Source organism: Haemorhous mexicanus, chromosome 6, assembly GCF_027477595.1.
Source record: "Haemorhous mexicanus isolate bHaeMex1 chromosome 6, bHaeMex1.pri, whole genome shotgun sequence".
Classification (NCBI taxonomy): Eukaryota; Metazoa; Chordata; class Aves; order Passeriformes; family Fringillidae; genus Haemorhous; species Haemorhous mexicanus.
The window spans coordinates 1,174,090-1,200,639 of record NC_082346.1 but is presented as its reverse complement, the minus strand read 5'-3'; the positions used below and the strand labels follow the sequence as shown (position 1 = coordinate 1,200,639).

General features: G+C 42.7%; 1 protein-coding gene across 3 annotated transcripts in view; it reads left to right on the top strand.

The window, feature by feature from the left end:
* The window catches only part of PARVA (parvin alpha), a 63,773-nt gene that overhangs the window by 5,130 nt on the left and 32,093 nt on the right, over positions 1 to 26,550 (top strand). The window contains exon 1 of one of the 3 annotated variants that reach the window (XM_059848276.1): positions 23,971 to 24,016. The exons of the other annotated variants lie outside the window; for them this stretch is intronic. Within the exon in view, the coding sequence (XP_059704259.1) occupies positions 23,986 to 24,016 (31 nt within the window). The 5' untranslated portion in view covers positions 23,971 to 23,985. Of the gene's footprint in view, positions 1 to 23,970; positions 24,017 to 26,550 lie in introns of those variants that run through there. 3 annotated transcript variants of the gene reach the window in all.

Below are 26,550 nucleotides of genomic sequence, written 5' to 3'. Positions count from 1 at the left end.
TACTTTATTTGGGGTTGATGGACAGGAGTAAGAATGAATTTTCTGCTGCCCTCCACTTAGGATATTTCTTTTTTTTCTGTTTGTCTTGTTTTGATTTAATTTTGGTATGTGGGTAGACAGTGTGCCTGTGTGCCTCAGGGAAGAGTATGTTAACAGTGTAAAATATTGTAAATTCTGGTGGGTTTTGATAATAACCGTAACTTTCCTAATCTTTACTTCATGTATTTTATGGAATAATATGAAATCAGAAAAATCTAAGACTACAGAGAGTTTCATCAGTAGGCTGATGAAAGCTTTTCAGGTGTTTTACATAAAATGTTTGTCTTTCTGCAACCCATGAGTAAAATGCTTTGCTGTGGGGTTCACTGACAGAAAGATCATGCCTTGGTTTTGGTCTGGGCCTTTTCCAATGAAATAAATGTATTTCTTGATGTAGAAGAAGTGTTCTGCTAGATTTTAATTGACTCATTTTCTTTGGACCTGTTTCTGCAACTTACTGCACAGCAATTGCAAGTGACTAGTTGGTGGTGGAAGGGATTGCTCAGTAGGAAGGAAGAGAATTGCCTCTGAAAGCTGACACCCTCCTGTTGCTTGGGCTGGGATGGCAATGGCCCTGCAGGTGCAGCTCTGTTGTATTTGCAGACAGCAATGATGGATCTGATGCATGTTCTCAGAAGGCTAATTTATTACTTTATGATACTATATTATATTAAAGAATGCTATACTGTACTAAAGAATACAGACAGGATACTTACAGAAGGCTAAAAAGATAATAATGAAAACTCCTGACTCTTTCCAGAGCCCCAACACAGCTTGGCCCTGATTGGCCAATGAGTCAAAACTCCCAGCAGAATCCAGTGAAACAATCTCCCAACACATTCCACATGAGCACAACACAGGAGAAACAAATGAGATAAGAATTGCTTTCATTTTTCTCTGAGGCTGCTCAGCTTCCCAGGAGAAAAATCCTGGGCGAAGGAGTTTTTCAGAGAATGTGAATGGCACAGAGCTCCCAGGGATAAATGTGGATGGCAGCTCTGCCCTCCTTGGGGCTGTTCAGCATCCCTCCAGCTGGGCTCTGCCCAGGTGGAGCTTTCTTTGTCCCCCCTTTATTTAATAGCCTCTGGCTCCAGTTGGTTGAGAGAAAGACATGAAAATATTGTGAATGCGTTTCTAAATCTCAAAAATAAAAGATGATCCTAAACTGATTCTTAAAAGTTCATTGTTTCAACCAAATATTCATGCAGGGCCCAGTCCGGTCATGCTCGGACCGTGTGTTTCAGGTACAGCTCAAATCTGCAGGAACATGGGAACATGTGCCAGGTGCCAGCTTTTTTGCCAGACAGGTTATTGACTGTATATCCAGAGTTATGGTGCCATGGGAGAGCTGAGTGTGTGCATGCCTGCTTGATGTGAGTGCCTCCCAGCAGGTGCAGAGGGGTTAGATCACACAGGTACGGGATTGTGCTGGCAGTGCTGAGATCAACAAAGCACAGCAGGGCCAACCTCTTGTGTGCCAGGGAGGAGGCGAAGGAGCCCATGCTGGTGGCTCCCTGGAGGCACATGCAGTGAGGGGATGTGGGTGAAGGGAGCACAGAGCCAGGCTGTGCATGATTATTTCCTGAAACTTACTGCTGTGAGGTGTTTTGGACGCCAGAAATGTTTTTTAAAAGGAACGCGGGGTGGGCTCTAAGAGCGAGTCTGAGTGGATCTTACACCTCTCCAGTGGTCCATGTGTGAATCATGTAGGCCATCAGAGACATCTTGTGTTCAGAAATCATAAAATACCCGTTGTGACATCTTGTTAGCATTATGAAAAATTATACCAAATTCTGTTGGTTTGCCCTTTCCTGTTAGTAATGGAAAGAAGGCATTTCTGCCAGGTCCCAGGGCCCTGGCCTTTGAGCTCCTGTTCTGACCCAAACCAGAATTCTACTGTTCTCTGACTACCTGCATGAGGGCAGTAGAGCCACTGAACTCTGTCTTTACATTTGACTTGCAAAAGCCTAAATGACGTGGGCAAGTCAGCTGCTGCAGAAGTATGCCTTTTATTTCCTGACTCTTTCCCATTTAAATAATTCCTTCATCATCTGAGCTGAGGTGTCAGCTAAAAATAAACCTGCATTGAACAACTGGTTGAAGAGCCTCCAGTGCTTTCAGATTACAGGATGGAGCCATGGAAAAGAAAAAAAAAAAACAAACCAAACCAAAATCAGCTAGGGACCAGCTCAGATTGATGCACTTTTGTTGCAGTGCTATTTTTTCCTTTACATCTCCAGATTTAAAACATGCATTCCCTTAGATCATCCTCATAAAAACATATATCCAGTTTGCAGAGTGAAGGTGGATATAATCGAGTAATGCTGTAGAATAAGTATGAGGTACTCAACTGAGGATAAAATTTTCATCCTCAGCAAAGTGAGTGAGCTGTCCAGATAATCTGGAGTTTTAGAGCTCTGATATTTCCCACAGTATTTAAAGGAATCTGCCCTGAAGGTAAGAGAAGACCTAGAGGTCAAGACTGGCCAAGGGAAAATTTCCAGTTGGATTTACATCTTCTGAAACCCCTCACCTTAAAGGCAGCTTCCTGTAAGTACAGGTCAGTGCTTCTGGAAATCTCCCTTGGACAGAATAATCCCTGGGATGTAGCCTAATATTTATTTTCTTTCTTTAATGCCTTTCACAACCATTGAATGATGCCCTCCCTGCAGAACAGTTTAGTGCTGGCCTCTCTGCCTTTCTCACGGAGATTAAGATAAGGACAGTCCAGTTTGTTTGTTATGTCACTGTATCTGAGATCAAGTGCTTCCTAATAACTTAATCCAGACTTCTGCAGTCTTTTTCAGCAAAATGCTGGCGTTGCTGTGGGGAACTCAGCAGTTGCAGGGACACACTTCTTTGTGAAGTGAAACTTTAGAGAATCAGTGGTTGAGGTGTACCTAAAATCATGTTGCCCACACCAGTTCCTGTTCAAATGCAGTTGTAGTATCCCTAACAATAAGCTGTTTATCAGCTGAACTGCAGCCAGCCCCAGCAGAAGACATCCTGAGAGGCCAGCTGACACTGCAGGTGGTGCAGCCAGCGCTGGGCTGGAAGCAGTCTTGTGCCATTTTGCTTGAGAGAGGATGAGCTGCAAGGCAGGGTATTTTGCAGTGCTTCGCATTTTCACTTGCAGCTCTTCCAGACGTGGGGCTGGGCTGGGGCTGCAGCTGCAGCTTGCTCTCTGTGTGTTCTGTGTGCCTTCTCCAGCTCCTAGGAGTTCCTGTGCTGCTCCTGTGTGTGTGGCTGTAGCTGGAGCACTGAGTAGCAAAGCCTTGCTCTCTACACGTATCATCATGCATTTTCTGCTTGCTGTGCTAATACTTACTAATAGATAATGTTATTTGGCTTGAATACCTTTGTCCCTGTTGGAATTGGGTGTTTATGTGAGTGTTGAGTGCACCAGCGAGTTAATTCACTTTAGTGACCAAACTGAAATACAAACAAAAGATATCTTGGACCAAAAGCAAAATCAGATCAATAGCCTTTTGTGAATCCTTAGTCTGCTCTGCAACTACCCCTTGAAAAGCTGTGCTCAGGCCAGGGAAAACCAAGGGCCAGAAAAAACCTAGGGATGTGACTGGTCAAGAGTGAGTTGTGCTGGCAGAGCTGTATTAGGAAGATTAGCCACCATCTGTTCACCCAAATCCTGCACCTGCCTCTAGACTGTGCCACTGTTCATCAAGCAGTGATCTTCCTCAAAATATTAAAGAATTGCAGGGTGAAATAACAAAGCTCTACAGTCTCCCAAATGCTCTGATTTCCTTTCAGTTTTGTAGAAGTCCATGGGAAGGAATTGCATGTGGTGCTATGAAATGTTCTGATCATATATGTGGATTTAACACAAAAGGTCCTGACTTAGCAATACTGCTTTCCTTTTAATCTTTGCACTTCCCTTCCTGACTTCTTATTGATCTTTGTGTCAGGCAGCACACGGTGTACCGTGGCTGACAAAATGTTACTTTTTCTTTGATAATTATTTTTGTGAAATAAAACACCTGGAATATGAATTTCTGTGGGTCATTCTTGCTAGTTGCAGTTATGGTTAAGTCCCTCTGGCTTCTCTGACTCCTGCTTAGCATAGTGGTAGAGCAGTCTGTGGCACTGATCCAGTGATGGGTGATATTAGCCTTTATTCACAGTGAAACCTATGAAATCCCACTTGGGAAAAGGGACTTCAGGAGGAGAGGGGGTGTAACAATTGTCAGTGAGCACTGTTCCCCATCAGAAGCTCTGGGCAGAGACTGGTGGAGAGAGAAGCAGCTCCAGCCCAACGGTGATTTCCCAGACACAAAAACACCATCTCACACTGCAGGAGCTTTGAAAGAATAAAAAATTCCAAATGCAGCCTGAGCATTGTCATTTCCTGAATATTCCTTTAACATAAGGTTGATAATTTCTTAAGGAAATACGTGTTCACAAGAAGAAAGTCTTTCACCACATCTATCTAAATCTCCTTGGGAGTTGCCAGCTCTTTTCCACTAGCCATGTCTCTTTGGTCATCTTCATAAGGTGCTTTCCCATGTTCACATCTACTAAAAATACCTAAAACTCCACCTTACCAGCCATGGTCCCTTTTCAGACAGCATGCAGGTAATGACTGCTGGGTTCTTTTCTGGTAGAATTAGGCACTCCAGCTTCTCATTTACTGCAGAGGAGAAATTGTAGTTGCTTGTTGTGACGGGGCCATTTCTGGGCGTTCTGGGTTCTGAGAGGTGCATGGTAATGTGTCAGTGCTGCCATTGCACCTGCAGCTCTTTAGCCCACGCTTGATGGTTTCCCTGCAGTGCAGTCGTGGAAGGTTGGGTGTTGGCTGATCACAGGGCTGTGGCTGAGCACCTCCCTGGCCCAGGGACAGGCAGGTATCTCCCTCAGCAAACACGTGGACAGGGTGCAGGCAGCCTGCAGAGCACGTGTGCTGCAGGGCCAGGAGTTAAGGTCAGAATTTCCCAGACAAGAATGCCTGAATTGCTGTGCCCTACTTACCCAACTGTGAGCTGGATCAATGAGAGTTTAGAGTACATTTAGAGTTTAGACTTTGGGTACATTTAGTGAGAGAAGAGATGCTGTCTTTTGTATCTGTCCAGGTGGTCCTTTTGAAGCAAGCCAAAATAAGCGTCCTCACCTGGGTAACGGCCTGAATAGGTTGGCAGGGTGTGAATCCATTTTCAACACATGTAAAGAAAAGTGTAACAGTTTGCCAGTGCACAGCCTTTCATTTATTTTTTTCTTAGCAGGTTTTTTCTTTGGCCACTGTGTTAGGCTGAGGCCTGATTTTTTTTTTTTTAACCGTAGGCAGTTCTAAAGTAGCAAACTATTAATAGTGAAATATTGGTTTAGAAGAACACTAATGCACAGGGGATTCTGGAGCAAACGAGGCAATGCTGTCAATGGTTCAGATTGTTCTTAATTACAATAATGGCATTATAGGAGCTGCAGTTGCTGTTGGGCACAAAAGAAGATAATGATAATGTCAGAGTGCTCAGAGCAAATGCAGTATAATGCATTGCAGAGCTGAATTCAAAAGATGATATGCCTAACTTGTCGTCAGAGTGCATGAAGAAGAAGAATGGTAAAAGGTCAGAACACTTTTTGTTGTAACTGTGTAGTTCAGGGGTTTGGGTTTTGTGGTTTGTTTGGGGGTTTTTGTGGCCTATGCTTTCAGGTTTAAGAAGAAATGTCAGGTCTCATTTGTTTAAATGATAAGTATTAATTTTATTAGAAGGTGCGATCACATCTGCCCTACCCGCTTGGAATAAAGAATATTGCTCTTGCTTGGAGAAGGAAAGGAGAGATCTATTGGCTCGGTACCCTCATATCCTCAACACATTTGATACTGATCCTGTCAGAATAAAAGAACAGGAAAATGGTAGATTTGGCTCCAAGTCAGAATGTGCCCCAGTAGCCTCTGGAGGTTTGTCCAGACCTATTTGATTCATGTGATCCCTATTTTATAATGAGACCAGAAAAATGAACTCTGACTTTAGGCATGTTTGAAAGCTGCATTAGAATTTTATGGCTAGAGGCCAAATCTGAATTGCAGCACTTTTAAACATTTTTATGCTGTGCTCTCAAATTCATTACTGCAGAGAAAGACTTTGCTGTTTGACTGCAAAGTAAAACTAGCAGCAGGGCAGCTCGTGGTCTCACATTCTTGTCACTGCTTTGTTAAAATTCCCAGTCATACGTAAGGACACGTAATAAACTGGAAAACAGCAGTGGTATTCCTCATTATACCACGAGTGCTCCAAGTGACTTAGTGTCCTGCATAACTCACAAATCCTTACTGCAGTGGTGGGTTGAATTGGAAACAAAATAATCAGCATCCAGTTGTTCTGCAGCTTTATCATCCTGGTAATTTTTAACTGACTTGAAATAGTTACCCGCAAATAAATCATCTTGAACCGAGTTGATGCGGTTTCTCCCAAACGAAACGGTTTATGCAGGATGCGAATAAACGGATTTTCGGAGTTGATGTGTGATGCAGGAGGAGCCCGCATGTAAGCACAGCTTTTCCCCAGCAGCCGCAGGGTGCAGGTGCTCTGTAGGGCACAAGGTGGCTCCAGCTGACGGGGAAAGCTGGTGCGAGCAGCCCGAGAGCCAGGGATGCGTCCCGAGGAATCAGTCGGCTGCGGCTGGGTCAGACTGGAGCTCCGCAGGTGCCGTGGGCACGCCTGGTGATGGGAACATGAGCTGGATCGAAATGGGCTGCAGCAGACAGCCCTGCCTGGCCTTAGAGTCAAACCAGTGCCTTCAGATTGCTTCTGGGGTCTTGTGTTTCGTTCTTGAAGGAGTTCCCGCAGGGGATTTTATCAGACATTGTCCTTCTGCCTGAGTAAAAGGTAATTGTGTGCAGAAGAGCATTCCCGGGGTAAGCTATGGAAATAAACAGGGTTGGTGTGCGCAGAGAGAACACAAATGTAAAGTAAGCAAGGCAGAAGATAGGACAGAATGAAAGCTTGATGAGAAGGGGGTTGGGGTTTTTGGTCTGGGTTGTTTGGGTTTTTTTGGAAACAGGTCATTATAAATGAATGGATAGATGAGATAAAAGAGAAGTTGATAAGAAAACTCCATATTCTAAACAGACAATCAGAAATGCTTCGTGTCTGTTGTTGGTCTTGCCCCCTCTAAAATAGCAGTTTTGTTTTCAGTCTCTTAGAGGTAAATCGCTCGTGCATTGCTATTTCTGACATGAAACTAGCTGCTAACAGTCTGGCCTTACACAGAACATCCTCATCTGACTGAAACACCTGAGAATTTCAAGGTGAGATCAGAAAAGGAGAAATGTTTGTTCTCCCTGCACCATCTGCTTGGGCAACTGAGGCAGAAAAGGTGAATTGATTTACTCATGTGATCTTCTGCAGGCAAAGAAGTGGAAGGAAGCAGTGGTCTCCTCATTTCTCTGGTTAGTCCTGCTCCAGTAGGCAGCTTTGTGCCATTCACCGCTTTTGTTGGATCTTTAACCTCTGATGTATGTCCTGATACAGTTTAGATTTTTATATGAAACTGAACTTTCAACTGGTTGGGGTTCTTTGGTTGGTCAGTTGGTTTTTATGTGTGAACTAGGTAGAAATTTCCTGGGGTTGGAATTTTTAAATATGCTTCACATACAGTAGCAGCAGGAATTACATTAAATAGCTATATGAAGAAATAACATTTCTTAATGTGATCTTTGACTCTACCCCAAAGAAGGAAGGCTTGGTTACGAGGTTTAAGATGTTTTACTTAATAACAGTCTTTCTCAAAGTAATATCAGGTGTAAAAAAAATTTTATAAATCTAACTTCACTGTATTATTTTAAAAGTCTTGAAGTGTATAGTTTTCTTCTCTAACATCTAATGTTAAATACAGTGAAGTAGATTAGGTACCAGGCCTACACAGAGTTAATGTTAAAACAGCACAAAGCACGATTTTGACTTTGTAAATTCTTTGTATTTTCATTTTTACAAATTAGTTTTATCAAAAGTTAGCTGTGGGCATGGTTCTAATTACTAGCTCCCCGTATGAGATGTAATCCCTTTGTTCTTCATTCAGACAGAACGCCCATTAGGGTCAAAGAAAGTTTTGACTGAATAAGGAATACAGCAAGTGGCTGTAGTTTTAGTACATGTAGGGCCAGATTGTGGGTCAGGGCCAGCTTTAAGTGTACAGCTCCAGTGATTCCACATCTTGTGCATAATAGGCAGATCCTTCACACTGTTATGGTGGCACTTTATTAACATGTCAAATACAGAAGAAAAAAACCTGACAGTGTTATGGCTGCTCAGAATCTTATTAGCACATCTTGGTGTTTTGTGTTTCTGAACTGAAATTATGCAAATATGTCTTCAAAAACATTTCCCTGTTTTCATGAGAGAGCAAAGAAAATAGAAGTAATCAAAAACTGGTATTAAATACTCAAATAGTTTGTGCAATTGATAAATCTGTCGTTGCAGAATAGAAGGTCTGTGGGCTGGAGCTGGCTCTTAACTTAATGTTAACTTACATTTAATTAGCCAGACCAGATGGAAGCTGGCTAAGCTTTGCATGGAGGCTTGTGGGAGAAAGACATAATCTTCCATTTTGTCAAAGGAACTAATACCACAGATTAAAGGTCGGTGTTCTTTTCAGAATTTAAAGAGTGGATGCACTGTGGCTGACAGCAAGAAACAGCAAGGGCACTAACAAATTAGCTTAACCCCTGGATGACTGGCATAGCAGCTCTGCTTCATTCACATCCCCAGTTCAAACCATCAGTCTCCAGTTGCAGTAATAAATCCCAGGGAGATAAAAATGTCTGTAAATTTTATTCTTTTGTCAGGGAAGTAGAGTTGTGTGTAGGCACTTATCATGGCTAGAGGGATGAAGTTGTGGGAAATGTTTTCTTACTCAGTGGAGTAAAACTTCATGCTGTTCAGCTGCTAAGCACTTGGGATCAGTCTGACAAACCACTTAATTCCCCTGCTCACAATGAGCATGCAAGGACACAAGTCAAAGATACAAGTCCAGAAACCATTCATGGCTCAGAGAGGTGCATCCATGGATCATGTCAGAGTAGGCACAGCTTAAGGACTAAATCAGGCACGTTCTCTGCTAAGGCTTGGAAATGGAGTGCCAAGAGGGAATGGAGCTCTCAGACAGCCTTAAAGGAAAGCTGCAAGAAATTGCACATTTTTAAAAGTGGGGAAATGGGAGTCTATTAAAAAAAAACAGAGAGGAAGAGAGGAAGGAAGAAAGAGAGAAAGAAGGGAAGGGAAGTTAGTGCTAGTTGTCTGAGCATTTGCCCAGTCTTTGGGGGTACTTCCCAGGGGCTTCAGGAAGGTAGGAGAGAGTTCTTTCTGAGGTGGAGGATAACAACACACATACCAAGAAATAATACAGACTTAGAGCTGCTATGGAACATCAGATAATCCTGCAGAAAAGAAGGCACCCTCAGCAGTAAGTAACAGTTACTACAACTTTGGTCTGCCCCCTTTGTGTATCTTATTTACAGAGGAAATACCTGTGCACAGTCCAGCTTGGGAAAGGAAGCTGGAAATAAGCACCTGCTCTTTGAGTCAGGGTTATGCCTGTGTTCATGTACAGCAGCAGGGAATGAAATACCTGTTGGACTTTTCTCAGCTGGAATGCAGGCACCTGCAGAGCTTTATTTTCTTGCTCATTTTTAACTGGTAGGTGTCTTTTGAACCCCCAAATAACATAGCACATCTAGGTGCTTAAGTTCCACAGCCATGACCACTGAAGTCCCACAATATGTAAAACCCCCCAGTAGTCACAATGTAGTTTTAAACACTGAAAAACAAGCCTTTCAAAACATTCTAGAGCTTCCTTCCACATTTGGTAAAGTTTTTTGCTCCCAGACCACCTTGCCTAGACTGTTGCATAGGGACTTTGCCACGATGGCCACTGCCCATTTGATGGTTGTGTCACTGAAGTGAAACCCCTTGGATGAGATGGGCTCACTTCTTATAAAGAGTGGAGCAGTTTGCACATCTCAGTCAGTAAATTGTGCCTGCTGACAGTCCCAGGAGAGAGGGCTGAGGACCTGAATGAACATGAGAACTATGGGACTGTGCAACCTATTTATGATTGCCTTGTGTAGATGGAGGTTTGATACACTGAGGTGAGAAAATCTGTGCTGCTTTTTAAAAATGTGGATAAATGCAAGATTCCAGCACCACACTCTGCAAAGTGCGCAGAGTAAAAAAAAATTAATTTTAATGTGGAAAGCTCTTCTACTGTGTCAGCTAAACTGGAGATTTGGAATCCCACTGAGTACTTTGAAAAGGTGTTTGCACATGTATTTATGTTGATGCTTTCATCTCTTTTCTCATTTTTAAATAATTGCATCCTGGGGATGGAAGAATTATTTTACTAGGCCCTGCTTACTAGACCACATTTATATACAGTTACCCACTGGTGGCAATGGAGATACCACAGTTATTTTCCATTCTGAGTTACTGACACATTTCAGATATCACTTGGGGACAAAACATTTGAAGGGAATGCTAAATTTTAAAACCATTGTAGCTACAAATGATGGAATTAGCATTTACTTATCAAGTAGCTCATTTGAGCTGTTATAAAAGCAGAGAAGTGCAAGAGTAGGTCGTGCACTTTTGGGAGAGGCACTTTGGGAGTAGTATGAGAATATTTCTTTTGCTTTCCTTGTCAGGTAAAACTTAGCAGTGCACATCTAAGCTCTGAGAAATGGCCATACAGTACAGCCCAGTAGGATTTGTCCCAACAAGTACATTTGAGGAGAACCTTTCTAAGCAGTCATATATCTGCCTTTGATAAGTGTGTCAGACACCTTCAGGTGGGGATCACACTCAGTATTGTAAGGGCACGAGTACAAATTCTGCTTTCATGAAACTGAAAAAACGCTGCTGAAATCAGAAGAGTTTGGGAGCTGCCCTTTTCAGGGAAGTACTGTGCAGTATGAAACTTGCCAAAAACTAATGGATTGTTTGCAGGAAATTGGAAGTTAAAGTGCATGAGTCAGTCTACTTCAAGGCTGAACAGTTTCCACTGAACTTAAATAATGAATGCCAAAACCTAGAGACAGTACAAGCAGCTGCAGCGGTTTTCTTCAGTTGTTTTATCCAGGCACTGTAAGGGATTTTGTGTTTAGCAGAGTCCTCCTTGTCTTCTCGTTCACCAGGCTTTAAGAGTGTTACATACCTTGTTGTTACTGACATGGAAACCTTTGCACAAGAAGCTGCAACCCAAGAATTTTTGGTTTTGCTTCAGAGCAGTTACTACAGAGTTCAGACTAGAATGTGCAGTTTCAGGGATTTCATCTGCAGGAAACAGCTACGTACTTTGTAATGACAACCAAAAAAGGAGAGGATAATATTTTTCCTCCGAAGTGATTCATGTTAGCTTCACACTTCTCAAAACAGTCAGGCCATTTACTTCCTGGTGTGTTCAAGGATTGCAATGTACCTAATGAAATATATCAAACATCAGGTGGAAGGCAGAATCATTCTCAATAATTTTCATTTGTGGCAGATCTTATGCCCAGAGCATGTTTGTTCAATAGACTACTTTTTCCCAGGCTGCTAAATGAACCTAATAGGAGTGCAGGAAAGGAAGGAGGTGTTTGTGTATGTGCATGTGGCTTAGATTTCTTTAATTTGAGTTAGTTATTTGCTGTCTTTAATCTGAATTAGTTTTTTGATGTCTGTGCATGTAGGGAGTAGTTGAGGGTATGCATGGCTGAGCAGATTCTTCATCCTGTTCTGTGCCTCTGTTCTCCAGTTCTCTCAATCTTCTCAACATTTCTGAGCTGGAGAATCTCTGAGTGCACCAGAGCTTTGGGACTTGGGGTCTCATCCTCGTGAGAGATGCTCCAGGTCACTAAGCACCTCTGTGGCCCAGAACTGGGCACAGCACTCCAGGTGTGGAAATGCAGGTGCAAAGCTCTCCCCAGTGCCATAGCTTTCCACCATGCACAGCATCCATGCAGCTCTTCAGCTGTGGTGTGGACAAGAGTATGGGCATGAGGCCTTAAGAAAATCTCAGGGTTTTGCTATATGAAATGCACATGTTGGCTAAATGCTTCTTGATGAGATTTAGTCTGAGTAACCTTAACATTATTTAGAAAAGCAATTAACTGCTTTTTTCAAGTAGAGAACAGTCCCAAATCAGGAAGAAAAAAAAAAATTTTGTTTTGTTTTTTTCTTTTAATCTCTTTTCAATTAGGTGGGAACATGACTGAGGTTTTCAAAGGCAGCTGTAGACTTTGATTGGGCTGAGTCAATGTAGAAAGGTCTAGAAAAAATCTAGAAAGGTGCCCACCTAGAGGTGCCTCATAAATAATGGCTACAGACTTAGCTGTGTTCATTTACATGCATGTAACTCCTTCTACCCCTCAGTTTTAATCTGAAGCTCTTTCCTGGCAGAATTTACCATAAGGCCACGTGAATACTTGCACAAGAGATGATGATCGTGTGGGAGTGAGATTGATCAACAAGTTTGGAACAAGGTGCAGTTGCCCCTTTCAAAAGAGTGGCCGTGGCACAGGTTCCTGCATTAGTTTGGGATATTTAATGACTGTGTGCCTCAGTTTCCAGATGTGTGAAGTGGAGCGGTGACGGCGATTAAATTTGGAAGAACCTTTGAGCTTTCTCCATGAAAAGTGTTAAGGGTTATTAAGTGTGAATGTGGTGAAAGGCTTAGCAGACAGGTGTGGATTAAAGAAATGGTTAGAAATCCAGTAATTTAGTTCTAGGTTTAATTGAAAGTTGTAATCCCAGCAATTGGTGCCAGTGTCTTCTAGGATTTAAATGCAGCGCAGTGGAGCGTGTAATTTAAGGCTTTAGAGAGCAGTATTAGTGCTTATATGTTTATCACTCAGCACGTGTTAGCATTATTCCTGTGGAATGCTCTTAATTAAAATCCAGGAGCTGCTCACAGTGCATTTGAAGCTTGCTATCATGAGCACTCAGTAGAGTTAGCAGCAAAATTAATTTAAAGGTGTTACTATGAGACACGAAACAACACGACAAGGACACGCTGCTGTCCTCAAGGTAGAAAAAGCAGTTTATTTCTGACTCATTTATAGATTTCCAAAAGTGACAGGGGGTTGGAGGGTGACAGTGCCACCTCTCCAGTGACACTGGACAAAGCAGCAGCCCATCAAATTTCTCTTCTTCCATAAAAGAATGCAAAACAAGAAGTTATTTACAGAAAGTGTGCGAGAAGGTTCGTTACCAGAATGTAAACATCAGAAGGCTTGGAAAATCTTAAACAATCAGGGTGACATAAAGGAATGATTTTTCCCTGAGCTCCGATACAGCTGGCAGGCACTCCTGTAACCGGCGCTGTCACGATCGCACGGGAGGTTTGGCAGCTGAGTCCTTGTTGATCAAATGGCTTCTGTTGTCATTTTTCAAATCCTAATATTAGCTCAAGTAGGAGGAAAGGCACTTTCAGTTGGGGCAGCAGAAAACAGGGAGCTTTTGCAGCAAAATAGCCATTAGGGCAAGCCCAGTGTATACATTGTGCTCTAACATCCCAGGCTTCAAAGCCAGATTTGTTTTGAAGAGTTACACCCGGAGAATCTCTTGATAAATGGGTGAGATCTGTTGCTCTGTTTTTCAAGGGAAGGAGCACACACCAAAATAAGTGGTTTGTAACATAGCATTGCTTCTTTCTGAAATTTTGCATTGTTTTCTGGGGCCTGATGCTCGATAGATGGGGTTAATTGTTTCAGTGTGATTAACCAAGGTTTTAAACATGAATTCTAACTTTTTGACCCCATTAATCATAAAACTGCCTGATCTTGCTTACTGTAACATTGCTTTTTCTTTTCAATTGATGAGTCATGAGCATATATTAAATACAATTTCTTTAAAAATAATTTTTAAAAGTCCTTCTTGCATCTTAAAATGATTTTGTAAGCCAAGAATTCAGCATTTGTATGTCAGTACATATTGCAGTGGGCTTATGATATATTAGCTTCAATGAAAATTAGTTCTAAATTAGAGTAGACTTTGAAAAAGGGTTGTGGGCACATGTTTTTGGGAGTGGCTGGAAGAACTTACTGTAGGGGAAGGTTCAGCCCTGTGTGTCCTCTACCTAGAAACCAGATAGGCTGATGTTTCTAGTTAAAGCAAGATGCAGAATTTAAAGCAAGGAACTGCTGAAGATGAAAATTAATTTTTGTGTTTACACAAAAAGAAAAAAATCCAGCCATGGTCTAATTAATTTTCTTTGCTTTCCTTTCCAAAAATATGTTTAGAAATTAAATAAAAAGCATTGAAGTATTTCAACAACCAGTTGGTTGTGGGTTTTTGGTTTTGTTTTGGATGTTTTTATTGTTTTGTTTTGGTTTGGTTTTCATAATGCCATTAAAACTTCTTTGGAGGATAACAACCCCCTTGAGGACCAAAGCCCTGCCCTGTTACAGCCAACGCTCCCAGGGCTCTTTAACCCCCTCGGTGCACGGGGAAATCACAGAGTTGAGAAATCAGGGAGCTGAGCGAAAACTGAACGCAGACCCACGACAAAATCGAGTTCTTTCTGTTGCTCAGTTGAAAACCAAGCGTGTTTTGAAGGCTGTGGCCTTTTGGAAGTGTAAGAATATTTAACTCCTGCGTGTCTGTGGTGCTGTAAGCCAGGCTGGCTGCCCTTCTGTACTCCAGAGCTTCCCGAGCTGAGGTGAGCCCTGGGAGCGGCTGGCTGGGGAAACTGAGGCACAGAGCCATGGCCCCTGGAGGATGGGGCACAGCCAGCTCCAGTGCTTCCTCTGCCCTTTGGGGTCCCTGTTCTCCCTGCTGGCTCGCCCTCTTCCAGGTTGTTTCGTTCCTGCTCTTCCCCCAGAGAGCCGCGCTCGTTATTTATCTGCAGATAAGAAATTGTGTGTACAATTAGCAAAAGCCTTCTTTGGTCGTGTTCACCCTGATCCTTCCCCCTGTTTTCCTCTAGTTCCTGGTGACCCTCCTTTGACTGTTATTACCTTTTAAGAAGTGGCAGAATCAGGCCATTAAGTTGAAGTGGGTTATGAAATACTTAACCCTCTTGTCTCCCCTCTGGAACACCAACCCCACACACACCAGTTGCTCGTGGAGGGCTTTTCTTAGAGAAAAGTTTGATGTCTGAGTGTTTGTACGTAGCCTGGATTGCAACATACGTAAGATACAAGAAGGATCAAACCAGAAACTGAATTTTCTCCCTGTCTGAATCCCTCGTGTCTCCAGGACCTCTACTTTTACCATTTTAAAAATGAATTTTGGATGAAATAAAAAAATAAAAAAGCCACTGCGGGGCTCCACACTTTATTCAAGGAGTTAAAAGTCTGGAGCTGTGCTTGATGAGCCAGATGGTCTTCAACAGTAACATTGTTCATATTGTTTAGATTATCCTGTTGCAAGTACAGTGCCTCGTTTACCTTTTATGGAAGAAAGTGTGGAAAATTGACCACAGATGTAAGTAACCAAGAATGATGGCTGAGGCAATTCTTACCAGGCCTCCCTCTCTAACACGCCTGATCCTGCAGATAAAAATAAATAGAGAAATGTGAGGCAGCATGAGAAATATCTAGTGTTACCTATTTAAGTGTTTAATTTGAGCTCTGCGAGCTACTAAAATCTTTATTTTCTTAGACTGAGATTTCTTCATATTGAACTGGTTTCAGTCTTTTGGTGTAGGCAGCCTGAGTGTAGATTTTTATCCAGGTACTAAATAGCACATCATTATATATTTTTTTCCATTCTGGTTGAAAAAAAGGGTGTGGGAAGAAGCCAGCTACGCTGACCTCAAACACAGTTTATGGTCCAAAAATCTTCATGAGAAGATTGGTACCCTTTTTGTGCTGTAATGAGAGAGCACAAACTCCCCATTAATATTGATTTGATTGGTATCAGGAGCAAAGGCTGCACCGAATTAATTAGAGGTAGCTCATTGTTGCTCCTGATAATGGGCTGTTGAATTAGTGAAGCATCTTACAAGTCAGTTTCAGATTGAAATAAACTTTTTTAGACAGGTATCTCTTTTGTGCAGTATCTGGAATTGGAAGGCTCAACAGAACAAAGGGAAAATGCTGCAAATGAAAGCAATAAAGGCTGTTTTATAAAGTCCTTTTGTCTCCTATCACTTTTCTTTCTCTCCCTCATTTCCTTCCTCTGATTAGGAGCTGCTGTCAAAGTGCATTTACTTATGGCAAGTGGTTCCCCCGGAGCCCAGGGCTGGAGCTGCTGCATTTGCATGCAGGTGCTCGGTGGTGGGGCTCAGCCCTGGCCTGGCCTCCCCTGCCCTGCTGGGGCACAGGGAGCTGCAGTTCTGCAAACCTGGCCGGGCACTGAGTCTCCTCTCTGCTCTCCAGCAGGCTCAGCCTCCTCAGGCTCCTCCACAAGGTGCTGGATTCCTCTGACTGTTAAAGGCAGCATCTTCCCTTTCTTGAACTGACCTTTGATTGATCCAGGAATTTTTTTTTTTTTTTTTTGCCTGTACAGTGGTTTTGAATTTGGTTCTGCCTAGAAGCATAGACTATCAGATTCTCTTTCTAATATTGTTTAAAGACTTTTCAGAAACTGACAGGAAAAAGTGTTTTACAGGGAGCAGAGAGGGCTGGAGATTCTGGTGAGAAATACTCGGTCTAGGATGTAATGTAAAATCAGCAGTAAATTCTGGGAACAGATTTCTAAGGCAAAGTTCACATGATCAGTCTAAGGTGCCACTCAATAGGACGAGAGAGAGTCAATAATAATTTTCATATTTTTAATACCTGCGTTCAAAATATGTTAAATTAGATTGGCACCACGAGGCACTGTTTTTCATCATTTACCTATCTGGTTCTGCTCCCTGTGGGATCTGGCAGAGAAGATCACTTGGACGTGGCAGCTCTGGCTCTGTGCCTGCAGCTGTAGGGTGCAGGAGGGGGAAGGCCTGGGGAGGAAGTGGCAGGAGCAGCAGCAGAGTGGGAGATTGGAAAGGTGATAACAAAGCAGGCCTTGGAAGGGGAGAGCAGCGTTGAGGAGGTGACCAGCTTGAATCAGGACAGTGGTGAGGGGAGAGGGATGTGGGTGAGAGTGATGATGTGGGTACTGAGCCTGTGCTGGGAGCCAGCAGCCTCTGAGCACTAATCCTCTTCTGCTCTGAGGCTGCGTGCAAATTCTCTTTTTTTTTTTTTTTTTTCCTATGTGTCTGTTCTCATATTCATGAAATAGTGATAATGGCCATTGTGTGCATCAAAGTGGTATCAGGAGGCTTAAAGTGCCATTGTAGTTCTGAAGCAGCAGAGATGTGTTGACCTTCCTCTGGTCCCACAGTTGGTAAATGCTTACCTCAGTGACAAATTAAGGGTTTGCTTTCTTCTTCCTGAGCTACCACAGCTATGAAAAGGGTTTGGACACCATCCTGTACTACAGCAGACTTGTTAGCTTAATTGCAGTCGGGCTGCACAAGTAACAAAGGGCAGGATTCGCCTGACATGCCCTGTAGTACTAATGAAAATGGAAACATTTGAAGAAAAACAGAAGCTTTCAGGTCCTGCCTTAGGATTAACTCGCTCACTGATGTAACGTTTTGCAGCCGACTTCTAAAACTGATCCAGATCTGTCAGGTCGGGTTTTGTGCTTGAGCTGGTCATTCAGCAGGGAAACTTCACCTGTGTTTTAACTCCTTCAGCCTGGAAATGATTTGAAAGATCAACTGAAGTCTGAATGTTACAGATAATCGTGTTATAAAGCAAGGCTTCCCAGGGATGAACATAGATTTCCATCTAAATAAAGCTGCCAGCACATGATTCACAAGACCCCAGAGATTTTCCATTTGATAAAGCAGAATTATTGATCTCTGTTCATACTCTAGAGAGATGAGATGAAAAGATTTTCATTGTCTGGGCAGGACCAATCCAAGAAGGCAAAGAGGATAAACACCAGTGTCACACCAACTCCCCAGGCTCTGATGAGTGAGACACTTTGCTTTTGCTGTCTTGAAATATCCTGCAGAGGCAAGTGCTGAAGACACAGAGCTGCAAAGAATTTATCTGTGCAGGTAGATTTTTATGCAGTTACTCAGTGGAGGGACTCTCTGCTGAGTTTTACAGAAAGTCAGGCAAAGAGTGCTTAAGCAGTGGCAGCTCCCCACGGCAGCAATTCAGAGCTGGTCCCTCGTGGTAAGGTCACATATCCCTGGCTGGAGCTGCCCTGTGCTTCTCCTGGGGCTGAATCACAAGGGAAGCAAATTCTCCCTTTCAAGGCAGTGAGACCCTCCTCAAAACCTTGCAAGTGTTGTGGTAAAGGTCAAATAGGCCGTAGAAAATGCAGGTTTGTAGATCCAAAAGCCCCACTAATAATGCTTGGAGAAACTGGGAGGTCAGCTCTTTTGCTAGATCTCTTCAAGCCTGAAGAGAACTTGTTGCTCTTGTGTGAAGGGGAGTCTCATGGAGTGGTGCTGTGCTGCAGAGGGACTGTGAACACAGAGTGGTTTCTCAGCAGGACACGAGCCCAAAGCTCCAAAAAGCATCACCTGATTTGCAGAGCCCACTAAAGCCTCCTAATGAACAGCCCTGTGCAAAAATTACATTTTTGCGTGGTGTACCCTGTTAGTCCTTGTTTCTCACAGATATGCTGGGAATTTCCTTTTTAGCAAACAATGCCTGTCTTGGTGCAAGCTTGTTTCCATGACTAAAGCTATGATGAGAGCATCAGCCTAGTATGGTTCCAGGAATAACCTACACATTCAGCTCCACTCTGCCAAGAACCCAGAGACTGGTTATTGAGATGAATGCTTTTGGTTAATGTGCACCACAAAGTAGGAAAAAAAGATGCCTATATATTTTAGATAGATAATTAGCAAGAAATTGTGTATAAAGAATAATAACGTATGGTAGGGGAGCAGAAATATAAGCCTTGAACTTCCTATCCTGAAAATATAAATCACTGTGAGTTTTAAAGCACTTGCATGACTCATATGCAGAGGTCATAGACCAAATTTGCTGATGGAGGCAGGATGAAACAAATTCGGCTGCATTTTTATGATATTTTTCCTGCTGCTCTTAGCTTTTTATTTACCCAAAGTAATATAATTTTCCAGAGAAGTGTAACAGATCCAACATATGGAACTGCTATCCAGTTGAGTGCTTAGGTGCAGAACTGAATGGGAACAGTGGTGTGTCAATAAATAGCTTGCTGCATGCCAGGCAGAGTGGTCTCTCAGGAGCCATACTGCCAGCTTGGCAGGGCTCTGGGAACAGAATCTCCAGTGCAACTGGGGTAGTAATGCAGGCACTGAATAGGGCCCAGCCTAGAGGAAATCCAACTCCAGTAACATGAACTCTAAATGGAAGGCAGGGAGAGAGGAACAAGAAAGAGGCACTTGTTAATGTGCAGGTCTATAAATCAAGGGGTTTTTCCTCTTGCTCTAGCACAAACTTTGAGCCAGTTTAGTGCATCCCTGAAAGTCAGTACTTTTTCCACTTGAAAAATAATGACATAAAACTGAGTAAACTCTTTGGTAAACAGTTGTGTTGCCCGTTGCTGAGTAATATTTTTGTGCCACAAGAGAAATCTGCAGGAGTTATGATTTAGGTCTGATCTGCTTATTGGGCTTAAGTCAACAGAATCTTGCTGAGATTCTGTTGACTTTGAGGTGGTTTTTGTCTTTTCAGGAGCGTTGCTGATGATTAGATTTTGATCCAGCATAGCTTAGAAAATAAGAGGAGAACTATTCCTGCAGTCGGTTTAAAATGTCAGCACAGAGCAAGTCAAGAAGTCTGGCTCCAGGTGAAGGTTTCAGACCTGAATGTGTCTTGATTTAATGGCAGGGAATGAGGTGGCCTGTTAGGAGAGAGAGGCTGTACTGCTGGGCATTCCAAATGCTCCAGTTTTGTGTGCATGTATGGTCGTAGTAAAGATTTTGTTTATGATACGAGGCATTAGAAAGTGTGTGTATTTATAGGTATAACATCATTCTCTTTCCCCTGTGTGTTTAGGGAAAAAGGCCATGGGCCTGCCTGTGTTGAGTAACACTTGGACCTTGCAAGGTGTATTGCAAATAATGGTAAGGTTCTGGGAGAGCTGGAGCTTCTCAGGCTCTTGTCAATGCATTTTTTGCCATATGTCAGTCATATTGCAGGTGAACTGTGTCACATCAGTAGTATTTTATTCTTCAAGAGTCTAATTTTCTTGCATTTACCACCCAGATCTAGTTGGGATTGACCCTTTTAAATGACTTCTGTCAGCATTCACGTGTTACTTGGGAAGGACACTGTTTTGATTTGCATGTCTGAAAACATAACTCTGGGATCTACCTTCTCCCTCTGCCTCACACAGCCTGTGCTGGAATTCTTCTCTTTTGGATTTTAGCCCTGGTGAGTGGAGAGGAGAGGTTAAATGTCACCCATAGCCTCAGTGCCACCCCTGAAGCCCCACGTGCCTGGCTCATGGCATCCTCTGGAGGGCAGGGGAAGGCACAAGGGCAGTTTGGAGACACCTCTGTCCTCACTGCAGTTACACCAATAGATGTTGGCACTGCCAGGGATCTCACCTGTGATTTCTTGGTAAATGAGCTCTTTGTGTGACTCCCAGTTTATATGACTCTTGTTTCTGCTTATGTATAACATGCAAGGTCTGTCATCTTTTCTTCCATTTACATGATTCCTGGCATTTTAAATTCAGGTAGATTAGATTTAGACTTTTTGTAATGAATCTGCATCATTTTGTGTTCTGCTTGCTCCTGAAATAGCCTGGGGGAACCTGATAGACACAATTTATGTGTATCATTTAGAGGCATAAGAAAGCATCTGATTGATTTAGTTTTTCTTTTGTTAGCTCTTTCCTATCATTCTAATCATCATTTCACTGTAGCATTGCACTGTTGAGGAAGGTATGGGTTTTCAAAGGCAGGATGCTTCCATATTTAGAAGTGGTGATGCTTAAAGGAAAGTGGCTTGGAGGTCTTTACAGCAGATTCTCTGCTAGTTCTGGTGCAGCTCATATCATAGTTTGCAAGGTAGAAAGATGCCTGGCATTTATTTCACCAGCAGTAACTTTAATTAATTCATGTTTTGTATTATTTCCTGAGTTCAGCAGACTATGCTGGGAGTGGGATGCTTCTGTGCAGCCCTGAGCTCTGCTGCTGCCCAGCTGCTGGTGTGAAAGCAGAGCTGGGTGCTGCTGCTGCAGCACATTTCCCCTGGCAAAGGGGAAGAGGGACTGGTGAGATCTGGCAGTGTTTGTTTCTGTGCTGCTGGGATGCTTGGAGTCTTCCACGTGGCTTTTAGCCTCTGTCACTTTTACACAGAGCAGGGCAAAGGAGACAGAAGCATTAAGGACCTGACCCTGTCATTTTCCAATTGGAATCAATCAGTGCAAACAGTAAGGTAAATTCTCTTTGATATCAGTCAGTGCTCTTCTGTTGGCTTTAGTAAGGCTGTGCCCATTTGCAGTAGCTGAGAATTAAGCAGTTGCTCTCCTCCCAGCCTTTCTGATGACTTAACATCATTTTTGAAACATAAAAGTCCTCTTTCAGGTCTTGGTTGCTTGCTTGTGTGTTTAAATTGAAGGCTTGTCAGCTCTCATGTGACCAGCACTCTGAAGAAGATCCACGAGTGAGGTTAGGTAAAACTCTGGGTTTTTTCCCTACTACTATCTGGATTTTCTCAGAACCTAGATAATTTTATCCCATTTGCATCAAACATGCAGGTAACTTTAGAATCCTGCATCTGTATTGTTTCTAGGGAAGCAAAACAAAATTACAAATGACAGTAATTGACATTACATGCTTTAATTGAATTTCCTCCTCTGTGAACCAAAACCTTTTAACCAAGTATTGCAGTGCTATTTCTGTATTTATTTGTTACATGGGTTAATGTGCTATGTGGCAGATCCAGTATTTATCCATTTTCACAAATTAAGCTATCAGTGTCATGTTGCCTTTGAATTGTTTCCTGTATTGATGGCCAAAACAGCTTGAATAAGACTTTAGTCCTCCCTGGCTGTATTTCTGTTTTTACACAGCTGAAAATTGCAGGGTTGACAGTGAGCCCTTCGGAGCAGTTTGGGAAACTCTAGGCCCAGAGCATCTTCCCAATGTGCTGGGGTTTCTCCCTGCAGTGATCTCTGCTAAGTGCACAGGCTTTTTCAAAGGTGATGTTGTTATATGACAGGAATTAGAAATCAAGCCCTGCTTGGGTGTATGTTTGTGGCAAGTGAAAATGAATTACAGAGAGGAGGAGTAGAAATTCCTCTACTGGGTCCCCAAGCTGTGTGCTTCAGACCTGCTGAAGTGTTCCACTTCTTGCCCTGTTATACCCTCTGAGGAAAAGGCTCTGCCTTAGCTAATTGCAGCCTTCTTACCCTGCTGTAACCTCACCTACTACCTGGGCATGATCTTTTGTCTGCTTCTGTAGGTATAAAAGCTCAGCATAAAAGAAACAAATTTCATTTACTGTGTTTTGTAAAATAACTGCTTTTGTGCATGCAAAAAAAATACTACTTTATGAACAGATGTAAATGATCACTTATAAAATAAGTGATTGAATTGATGATGCAGGTAGCTGTGACTTCAAACTTGATGAATTTTCTTAATATGTAGTAATTTCAGTGCCAGAAGGCAGTGGGACTCCAGGAGGCAGGATGGGAGCCCCATTACTGCTTGGGAGTGCAGCATGAAATAGAAATGTTGGAAGGGAAGGGAAAGCTGCTTTTAGGAGTGGCCCAAAAGCTGCAGACCTGTGTGTACCAGAGGCTCCTCAGAACTGGCAGAGAATGTGGTGTGAGAGCTCTGAGACTGTTCCTGCAAGGAGTCCCATCTGGTATGAAACCTGGGGGAGGAATGTGGTGTGGCACAGCTGAAGAACCCTAAACAGTAAATGCCACTCCACTCCCCACACTTGTCTTTTGGCACAGGTGTTTTAAATGGAGTTCCATTGGAAATTAGAAAGGTAACTGCTTTCCATGAGTTAGAAACGAGCCAGGGATGTGTCACTTCCCTCCTCCTGCTCCAAGTTGAAACAAGCACTTAGACATTTTACAGCTTCTGAAAAGTTTTAGTCTGTAAACTTCATAGGAATTTGATTTTCAGCCCAAGTAAGTAATTGCTTTAGATTATATTTTCATTACTGTCCCCCTTTGGAAGAGCCCATAGACCATAAAACTAGTTTATTTCTTACCAGTAGTTGATTATTTTTTTGATGGCTCATAGCTCTCCTTTCCTCTGCTTTTTAGCTTTTTTTATGCTTTTGCCTGTTTCAGGGCTTAGTCCTTGTTCCATGTGAGTGTTGCTAATTATTTCAGAAGGGAAGTATTTGTGGAGAAAAGAATACTGTGATCAGGATCTGAATTTGGTAATATTTGGTAATATCATACATGCATCTTAATTCAGACAACGGGATTCAAGTAACTCCTGTTGATCAGACTTTGTTTCACAGCAGAAAAAATAAAAACAACAAAAAACCAACCAACCAAACAAAAACCAAACAAATAATTAAAAAAAAAGAAATAAATTTCCCATGAAATGTTGCAGTGTCTGTCTCTATGCACAGACTTTTCCTATGCTTTGAGGGCACCTGTGACTTTATGCAGTTACAAGGGGGAAAGGTACAAGAAGCCCAGAACAGAAACAGACTGGGGTTGCTAAAAACGTGTGTTTTGCACTTGCCCTTTGAGCACTTTGTTCAGTTGTATGACTGATAACAAAAGCACACAATCAAAACTGCATCCCAGCCTTCAGAACACAACTCACCAAGCTGCAAAAAGCAGATTTAGTTTCTTTTGCAGATGGTCTATGAGTCTCATGTGGCACGATATTAAATTATATAGGCAGTCAGTCGCTTGTTCTGGAGCGATGCTCTGAGCTGGGAGCTGTGATGTGCTTGGACCATTCTGGTGCAAAACAGGCTGGAAAGCTAAGCCAGCTCCTCGGAAGAGCAGCAGCACAGGGCCCTGCCAGGGGCTTCCAGCACCTCGAGCACTGCCCTTCCCCTGGGATGCACTATGAGGGTGGCCCAGCGACCCTATGATGGGCTGTGGAGCATTTTGCCCTAAAGGTAGGAGCCCCCACCGACCCATCTGGTTGTTTTGCTTTTCTGGTTATTGCTTTCTGACCCTGTATTTTTACAATGGTAGTTAATTTTGGGTTGCAATATTTGGAAGGTAAGAATGAGGGTTTATTTCCTTCTTACTCCCGTCCGACTTTGTTTTTCCTGGGTAAAAGAAGAAGAAAGTACAGCAGGCTGTTAATATTTAATGTTATTCCGTGAAAGTATTTCTGCAATATGAAATAGAATTAGCTGTTTCATCCTGTGATGTTTCATAAGACTATTTGTTTCTGTCAGCTTCAATTTGGTACAAATGCAGTCTTTGGGTAACACTGGCTCCAGTGTGAAAATAGTGATTTTTTTATCAGCTGAATTTCCACTCAGGGCAAGTTTTCATTCGTAGTCAAAAGCATGCTTGGGATAGCAGTTTTCAAATGGACTATGTGTTATGCAGTCAGTAAGTTTTACTATTCATGCTTGTTAAAATGAAAACCTCGTGGTACTATGCACTTTCTAAGAGGAACAGTAACACAAACTCACATCATCAAAGCTGAAGGCTGCAGATTATTTCTGGGAAACTCTGAATGTGTTAGTGCCATAGAGTGAAACCCATTTGAGGGTATTTACATCTATGATTGAGCTGCAGGTTTAGGTGTGCCCACTGGCAGAGTGGGACAGGAAATACAGGCACAGGTATGTTTCTGTGACTGTTCCTCACGATGAGATTGATCCATTGGCAATGACAGCAACCCAGGAAATGCATTTAACAGGCAGGAGTTCACCCAGGGATGTTTCCCTTGCCTGACAGGTGCTAGCAAGCGCTGCTCTGAAATTCCAGCGTGTTTGAGATCTCTTGGAGGAGCCAGTGGCAGTGCAGGTGCAGGGCAGAGCTGGGCTTTACCCTTACAATGCTGCTCTTCACAGAAACACCTCAACCAGATGAACACTTCAGTCAGGGGTTTGTTTTAGACAGGGCATTTGGAAGTCAGAGCAGCTGTTTGATTTGCTAAGGAAATAAGCAAAATTAGGAATTAGGAGGGTACCAGGCAGGGCCCATGAAGGGCAAGCCACAGGGCTGGAAGGAAATCATTGCTCCTGGTTTATATGGAAAAAGGGTGTTTTCTTTGCCATGACAGGGGTTTGGAAAGCAAAAGGTGCAGGTATTCCTGTCTGCTCTGTCAGGCTAATGTCACATTACAGATGAGCTTTTAAGGCTGTATTTTAAGTGCTAGGCTTCCATTTTACAAGTTCAGTTTGTCTCCAGAAAGGAAACATGTAGATGAATTCCTTAAACTAGAATTGTGGTTTTTTCTATGCTGCAGAATGAGGATACTGCTGTTTTCTTCTGTTAAATGAATTAATTCTGATTAAGGGATGTGAAAACCTAGGCTGGAAAGTGTTGATTTATTTCCTGTGCAAATTGAGAACAAATTCTGCTTTCCTAAGCCAAACACAATTTCTAGTTTGTGCTACCAAAGTCCTGTCTTGCATCATCATCTTGCACTTGTGTGTAAATGTGCTTTAGGAGGATAGCACAGCCACACTGTTGATCACACCACACTGTGATTTATGCCAGCTGACCAAAGTCCTCCCTCTAGCCAGGGCTTTCCACAGCCAGCCCTGATAAGTCCCTTCTCATCCCTGAGCCAGCCCTTAGGGCTGTGTGGCTGGGAAAGCAGAGGGGCTCCACACATCTGAGGGTGCAGCTTGGCATGCACACTCGTGTGAGATAGGGAACTTTGCCTGTGCCCAGGTCAAAGCTGAAGCTTTTCTGCTGTCAGTGCCCATTGACCTCTGCGCTGGCCATGGGAGCCCTGAAGGGCAGTTCAGTCTTCAGGATGCTAAGATACATTTCTTCCATTTTTAGGTTTCATTTGCAGCCTTTTACCAAACCCACCCCTCTTTCTTTCAGAATGTAGTTGGGATTCTGTCGATCCAGCCAAAGCCACAGCCTATTTTTGCCACGTTGAAGGCCCGTCTGTAGATCCCAATTCCCAAATTAGATCCTGATTCTGTCCTTGACTATAAACTCCAATTCCCTGGGACATATTGCAGAGACTTTAAGAAACCATCTGTGTGTTAGGCACAAATATTAAACATAGCAAGAAATTGAAAATCTTTAAAGTCAAGGGGAAAAATAGAATTAGGTGTTGCAAGTCAGTTCTGCTGCTGAATCTGAGAACCAGGGTTAGATACTCAGGGTTGACACAGAAAGTAGCAAAAAGTAGACTGCAAGCTACCAGTTATGCAAAGAAGTAATATATCTACATATTTGTATTTGTTATTATTTTAATTTCTTCAGGTGACTCTTATCCCATCTTTCTTGTGTTTGCTGCTTCTCCAGCCTTGGTGTCAACCCCAAACTTCATGCTGGTTGATTTTGATAGTAAAGAAAGATCTTGAGGCATGAGAAGCTCTCAAAAGATACTAATGTGGTTTTGGTTTTTTGGGGTTTTTTCCTTCTAGGATGTAGAAATGCTTGGCCACTTATTAAAAATCTTTTAATCCTCTGTCACAGAGTCTTTCCTTGAAGTTGATGAGAT